This window comes from Melospiza melodia, chromosome 10, assembly GCF_035770615.1.
Source record: "Melospiza melodia melodia isolate bMelMel2 chromosome 10, bMelMel2.pri, whole genome shotgun sequence".
NCBI classification, from domain to species: Eukaryota; Metazoa; Chordata; class Aves; order Passeriformes; family Passerellidae; genus Melospiza; species Melospiza melodia.
This window is the reverse complement of record NC_086203.1, coordinates 15,144,532-15,153,797: the sequence shown is the minus strand read 5'-3', so window position 1 is coordinate 15,153,797 and position 9,266 is coordinate 15,144,532. Positions and strand designations below refer to the sequence as shown.

General features: G+C 48.4%; 1 protein-coding gene across 3 annotated transcripts in view; it reads left to right on the top strand.

Moving 5' to 3' along the window:
- Window positions 1-7,341: 7,341 nt before the first annotated feature.
- MAPKAPK3 (MAPK activated protein kinase 3) overlaps window positions 7,342-9,266 on the top strand; it is a 46,653-nt gene continuing 44,728 nt past the window's right edge. Inside the window, exons 1-2 of one of the 3 annotated variants that reach the window (XM_063164506.1) lie at window positions 7,342-7,423; window positions 8,185-8,552. In XM_063164506.1, the coding sequence (XP_063020576.1) occupies window positions 8,310-8,552 (243 nt within the window). In that variant the 5' untranslated portion in view covers window positions 7,342-7,423; window positions 8,185-8,309. Of the gene's footprint in view, window positions 7,424-7,554; window positions 7,784-8,015; window positions 8,038-8,184; window positions 8,553-9,266 lie in introns of those variants that run through there. The other 2 variants (XM_063164505.1, XM_063164507.1) reach the window with 2 other exon arrangements.

Below are 9,266 nucleotides of genomic sequence, written 5' to 3'. Positions count from 1 at the left end.
AAAAAAAAAGCGAAGGTATAAATAGCTGTGTCCAGCAGGGCCGCGTCCATGCTGCCATGGCCGGGGGAGGGAGGGAGGGGAGGGAGCCCTCCCGGCGGTGGGGTGGGCAGGCAGGGCTGGGGGAGGGAGGGAGCGGGGGGGAGCCGTGCGGAACCGCCGCCGCGCGTGTTCGCAGAAACGCCTTTGATCCATTTCCAAGAACTTTCCAGGAACGCGGGGCCGGCGCTGCCAATGGGCGCCGCCGCCGCATGCGCGGGGCCCGCCCGGGGCGGGGCGGGCAGCGCCCACCGCCTCCTGCCCGGCCTTAGAGCTCGGCTCCCTTTATTTTCCCGCAGCTGTGTGCTCTTTTCCTTCCACTTGTTTTTAAGCATTTGGTGTTGTGCGGTGTTTCATGCCTCCTCTCCCCGGCGGTTCGGCATCCTCCCCGAGCTGGTGGCGCCTCTCCGGCTCGCTGGAGCACCGGGGCAGGGCAAGGCCGTGGGGCTGGAGGGGTAAACAGGGACTGACGGGGGCAATTTCCAGTGAAACCTGGGGAGTAAGAGAAGGATGTGCTGCAGGGTCTGCTACTCTGGGCAGCCATTGTGTGGTTGTCACGCTGCATAGGTTGTCTTATAAAGGTTGTCTTGGTCACCTGGGAGTCTCCTGTGAATCAGGTATCAGCTCAGCAAAGTCTCCTGGAGAAGGCTACACCACCACGGTTTTGTCCTGCATTTATAGAACATTGTCGAGTTAAAATCTGGCAACCCACAAGGAAATATTTCGGTTTCTTTTAGGGTTATTGAACCTTTTATTTTTGAACACTTTATAACAAAAGCTTGATTGCTTTTGTCTTTTCCTGCCACGAGTTTCCACCTCTTCTCTTATTATAGGTAAGAGATAATGAGAGTGGTCTGCCTGCCTACCGCCTCCATTGGAGTAGGTCGAATACTTAAAAATATTAGTCATCATTGTGCCATTCAGAACATTCAGGAGTGGATGGGCCGGGAGCAGAGGGGAAGGCAGGATGCTGATAAGGGTAAGATTAGAAGGGTGGTTCCCTTCACGGGAATGAGCCTGAGAGGAGGCAGGCTGTGTTCGGCTCCTGACTCAGGCTTTCACTCCCTACAGTTTCATTTGGCAGCTCCTCAGCTTCCTGCACACTTCATCCGTTTTCTGTCCTGAATCAGGGGCAGTGCAGTAATGAGTGCTGCTAATAATACCCAGCTATGCGAAGAGAGAGGTGCTGAGGGCCATCCAAGTATCCCGAGTCTGTCCATCCATCTAAGTACTCTAAGGGCCATCTCAAAGGGGTGGGAATGTCAGCCTGCAGGCACTCCTTGATCAGTTTGCTTCTGAGCCTGACAGACTTTAGCTCACACTTCCTCTGAATGTGTGTAAATTCACAGGGGAGGCGAGGGCCTGGCAGAGGAATTTCAGTCCTCACCTTTCCTGTGCACAGCAAGCACAACATTCAGACAATCGTTCGGAGGGCCCTTTGTAGCCCTGGCTCAGGGTTGCAAAGGACACCTGCGTGCCTGTGCCCCTTCAACATCTAAATCCGAGCTTGTTTATACCTTCTGTCAGTGGTGCAGCAGCACGATGGGTTTGAACAGATCTAGACTACAGAGGTGGGAGCAGCTCTCGTCTCCGGCAAACCACAGTGAACCTACACATTCAGAAGGGATTTAAATTATCGTCAGCCTCGGGGGGGACGCTGAGATCCCAGCTTGGTGTGCCGGCAGGAGCGCTGCAGCCCGGCTCCGGCATTGAGGAGCTGTCTGCATCTTTTTTTCACTTAGAATTGGGCTCCATCTAGCGATCCTCGCCTGGAGGAGGCGTTTAACGCAGGCTCTGTGCTGGGGGCTGAGCAGCCATGTGGATCTCGGGCGCAGGGAAGGCACGCTCAGTACTGTGCCAAGGAACATCCCCGCAGAAGCGGGGGCCGCGCTGCCCAGTGCTCCCAGTGCCCGTCCCGCTCTCCCGCACTGGTTTTCCAGCCGCAGTCACCGGCCCGAACCGCTCTGCTCACGGTGCTGCCGGACCCGGAGAGACGGGCATTGTCTCCCAGTATCCGATGGGTGTGCGCATCAATGAAAGGAGATTACACTTGTACTGGAAACTCCTTTAGGGGACCACCTCAAAAAAATATTCAGGCTAATGCCTGGGCGGTTTTATCTAGAAAATCTGATTGAAGTCAGGGGTACTCAGCGCTGCTTCATCGCTCGACATGAACGTTGTGCTCATTGGCACTTCTCGGGCACAGGGCAGTGCCCCAAGAGAGAAACAGCACAGTGTGCCCGATGTGCCAGTGTCCCAGGCCCTGCACAGTCAATATCAAGTGCTGCCATTCACACAAATTAATTGTTTAAAGCCAGTTTATATTCATATAAATGATTTTCCAGAGTACCGTCTTGAATAATAAGGACATTACAGATGAAGTAGCAAGAAATCTTGTTGAGTGATATCATTGAATGCTAGGCTTTAGTTATGAAAGGCGTCAAAGAAAGCTCAAAGCTCGCAATAAAGGCAGGCAAGAAAATCCAGAAATAGTGAGGCAGTAAGTCCCTCAAGAAAGTTCACTGACACAACAGCACCATCTGCTGCTAAATATGTGCTTGGGAAAACCGGTGCCCAGAGCCCCTTCCCACTGCAGGTGTTACACGACTTCTTCTGGGCATTTGGACATTCCTGCGATCTTGCAGAGTTGGTGTAAATGAAAAATGACATCCAGAATCGTAACTCTTGAGAGGGGTCTGTGTGTCTGGAGACTTGGTTTACCTTCACCAGAGCTTGAAAGACTGAAAGTCACCCCTTTGGTTACTGCCTGGCCCTTACCCTGAGCTGTAGTGTAACAAACCCCAGTGAGTGACCCAACGTTACCAAGATCAGCAGCTGTTCCTTGTTTAGAGGGGCCAGCTCGTTATTCGAGCAGGACACACCAATTCCTGTAATCGACAACAGGTGGTGCATTTAATGGTGTGGTTTTGATTTCCCAACCGGGTGAGTAACAATGGAGGAGTCTCCAGGGTGTGGGTGAGCTGTGCCATGGATACAGGGACATCTGAGCTGGCTCCATGAGAAGTAGGATGTGCAGAAAGGAATGGGTTTTATTTCAAGCTGTGGAAAAATACCCTGGGTTATTAGAAGGAGCTCAGCATATTTGTGGTCCTGAGGCTTGTGGCACATGGTGACCTAGAAGGTGATGGCACTGTGGCATCTGCTAGGAGTTTTGGTGCTTGATCCGAATGCTGCAAAAATTGTATTGCTGAGTGATCTGGAAGGCCACCCCAGGACTACCAGGTAATGCTGTCATACCCATTAGTTGCAGGATGTTTCAGTGAAAGAGATTAATTTCTTCTGCTCCACTGCAGCATAAAATGAAGCACCATCTCCTGTAGACAGATTAGAAGATTTTTTATACTTTTGATTTATGATTCTTCTGCAAAAAAAAATGTGTCTTTTTTTTTCATATCTGCTGAAAGGGAAATGTCCAGCTGGTATCTCTCTGACTCCCCCATCAATAAACTGTGGAGGAACATAGATGGAGCCTCCCAAAAACTTCTCAATGACCAAGACAAGGTACCTGTAATAGGGTATCTGAAGCCAGGCATGAAAAAGCATCTTTTCTATCCTCGTCTGCGTTTCTATAGGAAAATACCTGCTATGTGCTAATATGGAGGAATTAATCTTGAGGAACAAAGTCAGGTACCAGGACAGGCTCTCCACATGGTGAGAGTGGTGTTCTTGAGACTTCTGTTTCCTTAACTAGAAGCTGCTTCATGGCCAGAAATTTTTATTTTTAATTCCTCCTGGAAACCATGCTATAATCCCATGGACACAAGGACAGAGGGTGCTGAGACTAAAAGAGAAGTTGTTTATCCACAAAGCATCAGTAAAGATCATTGCCTATGAAAGAGCTTTATAAACCTGGTTTTATGTCAGCCAGGAGAGAAAAGAGCCAGGCTGTTTGCTGATGAGCTTTTTGAGTTTGGTTTTTTTTGTGCCTTTTTGATAAGTCTGAGACAGACACCTCCAGAGCAGAGCCAAAAGACAGGCTAAAAAACATGCATATAGTTTGTGTTCCAGACCACTGTGTACATGACAGTCTAAACTGAAGATCCTACGAGAGACTGCTTTTGTTCTCCTTCTTATCAAAATGTTACTCTGTAGAGCTGCCCTTTCTTTCTTTTAATATCACAGCTGCAGTTTCTGAAGAACTTCCTGGGGGATTTAATAAGGTTGTTGCAACCGCCCAACCAGACAAAGCCGTGTCCTCACTTCAACCTGACAGTACAGAGGATTTTCTCTTTGGTGACATCTGTATAATGCATCCCATGAGTGTGGATTTCTCATAACAGCAGAAAAAAATAGAGAGCTGTTACTCAGACAAAGCAAAGTTTCAGAAAAACAAGTCACTAGTTTTCAGCTGATAATTTCTGTATCACAGCTATTTCCATGAAACATTGCCAACAAAGGGCTGACCACCAAGCAAAGCACTTTTCTATATAAGGAAACTGAGATCCCTGTATCATTCAGGTATCACTCCTCAAGATCTGCCACCCCTCAGAGAACATTTGATGACATCAGCTTTCCTAGCTCTCCAGATGACAGCAAATTCATTTCCTTTCATTTTTATTGGGAAATGAGACATTTGAAAGTCTGAAATGTCTTTGATCCCAGCTATTGAATTGCTACCGCCCAATAAAATACAGTGAAAATACCCAGTGAAACAGCCAAAATTAACCTTCTCTGTTAAAACAGAGTGGTGCTGTCTGTCTGTAAAGCAGGTACCTGTGATATTGAAGATATGATAAAATCAGGGAGAGCATATCCAAACTGTGTGCTGGCTAAAATAAAAAGCTTCACCAGGTTAAGACACTGGTTAGAGGAAAGGGGTTGCTGCCCCTAAGCTCACTGAAAGAAGAGGACCTCGATATTTTCTCCTATAAGCTGTGGGTTTTTTTGAGACAAAGCAGGCATAACTGAGCTACACCAAATTCTCTTTTGAAATTTAAGTTGCTCTATGTTGTTGCAGTTGGGGACTTCTGGTAAAAGTAGGATTAATGTTTAATTTACAGTGTTGAGGATTTTTGTGAAGATGAAAGAACTTTTGCGGTAGTGGGCTCTTAGCCTGTAATAGTACTGTTTTAGGGTTTTTTTTAACTTCAAAAAGCAAACATCAATAAATAAATAAAAACATCTGTTTGAGTGAAAAACATCCCCTGGCTCAAGGAGCTGCAGTGGGCCTGTCAGTGTATTCTCCATCAGCATCTCCAGAGGATGCTAATGGAGCTCCACCTGCCATGAGCACCAAGAGAGGCTTCAGGAGCTGCTTTTTATTTTGGGGTCATCCTTGTGTAGAGTGAGGCTGTCTGATACTTGGGCTGATGCTAGAAAGGCTTTTTAGGAGTTTATGGTGGTCGAAACAAGCAGAGGGTTGAAGTAAGGCCTTATTAACCATAATTCACATCGGGTTTTGCCCTGTTTAAGCTTACTACTGGTTGCTGGTAAAATGATGAGCTTTGCCAAGAGCATATCCAGGCAACATCAGGTGGTGAACCCAAACAAGCTTTTCATCCAGTGAGATACTCCTCTGAGTTCAAAAATGTGGGTTTTGTTGTCCCTGTTTCTATTGTCCCCGTAACTCTACTCATCAGGAGATGGCTCATAACTGAGACATGTAGAACCAACTAATTTCACACATCCTGTCTCATTCCCTCATCTTTCTTCCTTGCTTTCCATGCACAGCTTATTTTTTTAGAAACTCATTCTTGTAATAGTTAGAGTCATAGTTTCTTAATGAAATTCCTTACTTCTGACACACTATAGAAAATAGCAACCCCTTCAGTAGACATCTGCTTGGAATTTTTACATCATTTAATATTTCTTAGAATAGAGCCATAAATCGCCTTCTACCAGCTTCAATGTGCTAGTCAGTGTAACTCCTGCCTGCTTTGGGCAGCCGTGGGCTTTTGGGTGAGAGTTACATGGAAAAATCCAAAGCAGGGCCAGGAATGGGAGCTACAGATAGGTGTGAGCAAGTATGGTTTTCAAAATAAAAAATGCAGAAGAGAGTGGAGAGATTTAGGAGTTTTCTGAAGGGTCTGGCCCCCAGTGACTGAGTGCAGAGAAGAGAACTAAGAGAACCTGTTGCAAAGAGAAGGAAGTTACCATCCAGGACAAACAGAAAAGCAGAGACAGGGAGAAGGCATGGGAAGGAAAATCAGAGCAAGCTGGTGACCGCAGAACGATGCTATTGAAGGTTTGCAACCTGGGAGCTCACAGTTACAGATACATTTCTCTGAGACTACCACAGTGGGAGGTGATGCAGACTAAGACGGCTGACAGCTAAACCTGAAAAGATTGGAAATAGCTGTTTTCCTCAGGGATTTGATTAGCCCAGAATAAGTGAACTGAATCAGGGGGCCAGGCCCTCCAGCAACTGAAGTGCTGAAAGCCTGGAAGGGAAACCTGAGGCAGAATAGCTGTAGCATCACATCACATGGTGATGTACTGCAGATCTGCATCCTGCTAAGTTGAACTACTTTTTATTCCTTGGGGAAAGGGCTCATTAGTCCTTTTAATTATTTTCCTATCTGCTAGAACTCCAGATGCTATTATGTTACGTAAAATGACAAATGTATTTTTAACTTGTAAAGCATGTGAACTTTAAGCTCCTTCCAGTGATAGGAATACAGCTCCATTTCGATGCATGACTCATCTTCACATGTAGGGAAAAAAGCTCAGCATTTCACATCCCTGGAACCACACTCTGTGCACCACTGATGAGCGACAGTTGCTGTGGGAACCATCTCTTTTAGTATCCTGACTGCGCATCCGAAAGTGCCGAGAAACACTGACCGCGTCTTTGGTCGCGTTCAGTGACTGCATTAAGTGAGAGCAGCCTTCCGGTAGCCAAGCGCCTGAAGGATCACTGCCCGCTATCTCATCTCCCTGTAACAGCCCGTTTAACACAGGGTTCGGAGCGAGCGTGGCGATTCTCCCTTCCCCGAGGAGCCATCGGGGGAAGGGCCGGCGGTGCCACCGCGCGGGCGCGCTGCGGTACCAGCCCGGAGCCGCCGCCGCTGCAGCCTCATTTCCCCCCTCTAGCAGGGCCGTTTACCCCAATAAATTAATATCGTGCGGTAAATCGCCGCCCTAGATCACCTTAAAACCACCGCGGGGGTTGTTCCCCACCAGGGTTGTCCAGGGGAGCCCGAGCAGTGGAAGCTGAACACGAGGCAGCTCCCGCTCCCCTCTCGGGCCCGGCCCAGTCCGGGCCGCTTGTCGGGGCTCGGGCCGGTCCCGCCGCCGGCGGCCCGGCGCGGCTCGGGGCGGGAAGGCGGCGCGCACCTGCCCGGGGCGGCGGGGCGGACCCAGGCAGAGCCCGCCTTCCCCGAGCCGCTCCGGGAAGCCTCGGCTGGGGCCGCGCCGCCACAGGCAGGTAATGGAGCTCCGGCGTGGAGCTGCCCCCGCCCGGCTCCCGCCGCCGCCGCCCCCCGCTCTCCCGGCTTCGCCTCAGGGCTTTCCCGCCCTGCGCCGCCGCCTCAGCGCGGGGGCCTGAGCGAGCGGCCCCTCCGCTCCTGGTAACGGCGCTGCTGGCACCGGCACCCGGCCCGGGGATTCCCCTCAGGTCCCCAGCGGGACCCTCCCGGCTTTGGGAGCCACGCCATGGCGTCTCCACGGACTGCAGTTTCTGGGAGGTTTGGAGGTCCCTGCCCCTAGCATGGGGACCCGGGCAATTAAAGCGCAGTCCCAGAGTTCGGTGCCTCCTCAGGCAGTGCCACTCTGGGGTTCAGTCCAGGTATTCGTGGTTCTCTTGCGCAATTTGGGAGTGTCGGGATGAGGCACGGGACCCTTGTGAGGATTTCTATATGAAACGTTGAGGCAACAAGTGGTTGATGAGGGTTGTTGAGCTCGAAGCCTTGTTCTGTTGTACAGACCTTAGCTGTGGTGTTAGTCCAAGACCCAGCAGTTACTCAGTAACTTTTTGTTGCAGTAGAAGCAGTGATTTATACCTGCAGCCTGAGAGCTGTGTGTACTGAACTGGGGTGACAGGTCTGTAAAGCTCAAGTGTGCTTTCCTGAGGTGACCTTTCACTTGTGTTCTCTCTGGCACCTGGTCATCTTGTTAAGAGAATAGCGGTCAGGTGGGACAATAGTCAGTTGATATCAATTACTAACATGTGTTTACATTTTTACTCAGGACTAAATGGCGAGCAAATGGACTGCCTGAAGCACTGGGTTTGATTGCTTTAGAGAACGGGCTCTGCTGAAGGTACCTGACAGATTCCTGTGGGGTATCTCTGTCATCCCAGAGTCTTCCCTGATATGGAACAAAGTGAAGGTGAACAGGAATCCCAGGCAGAAAGTCTCGTGGAGAGCAAGAGCAGTGTGGAGAGCAAGAGCAGTGTGAAATCCTTGCCTGGGGGAACAGCCCATGTCAAACTAGAGATAAAAAAACATGCAGTTACAGACGACTACAAACTCTCCAAACGTGTGCTAGGGTTAGGAATCAATGGCAAGGTACTGGAGTGTTTCAACAAGCAGACAGGCCAGAAATGTGCTTTGAAGGTATGTGTGTTTTGTCTTTTTTTCCTTATTTATGGTTTGGAGGCCAAAGTTCATTCCCTGTAAAAGCTACTTGTTCTGTGCTTACCTTTCTCAAAGAGTGATGTGTGAAGAATCTGAATATGTGGAAACATTTGCTATCACAACACTGGAGTCCCAGCTTGAGTCTTTTCCAGAATATTCTGTGTAGTTTCCACAATAACGTTATCAGCTGTGAAATTCTCGTGTTCATATTTAAAAGACAAGAAAGCGGGGGAGAGAACCATGTCTTGGTGTGTTCTGGGAGAAAACTTGTTAGATTTTGAATGAACATATTATGCAATACTCAACAAAGGAAACTATTTTGGATCTTGTGCAGTGAATAGGCCTAAGCTGTGAAATACTTAAATGTTCATTGATCTTCAGTCTTTCCTCTGTATGAAGATTTTTCTTAAGGAGAATTTCTAGTTGTTAATTTATATTCCTCCTTTATTTTTGTGATCAATTTACCAAAGACTATTTCCTGGGAAAGCACTGATTACACCAGTATGGCAAGTGAATTTAGTAGATATTTATGGTGGTAAGTACCACTTAAATAAATGGAGCAATAACCATTCATTAGAGAGCATAAAGCTTACTTGCCTTTTGTTCTGCAGCTTTTAAACTTGAAAATTTCCTTGGTGCTCTTAAACCACATTATTGGGAAAAAAGCAGCCTAAATGAGAACCAGGATGGTTC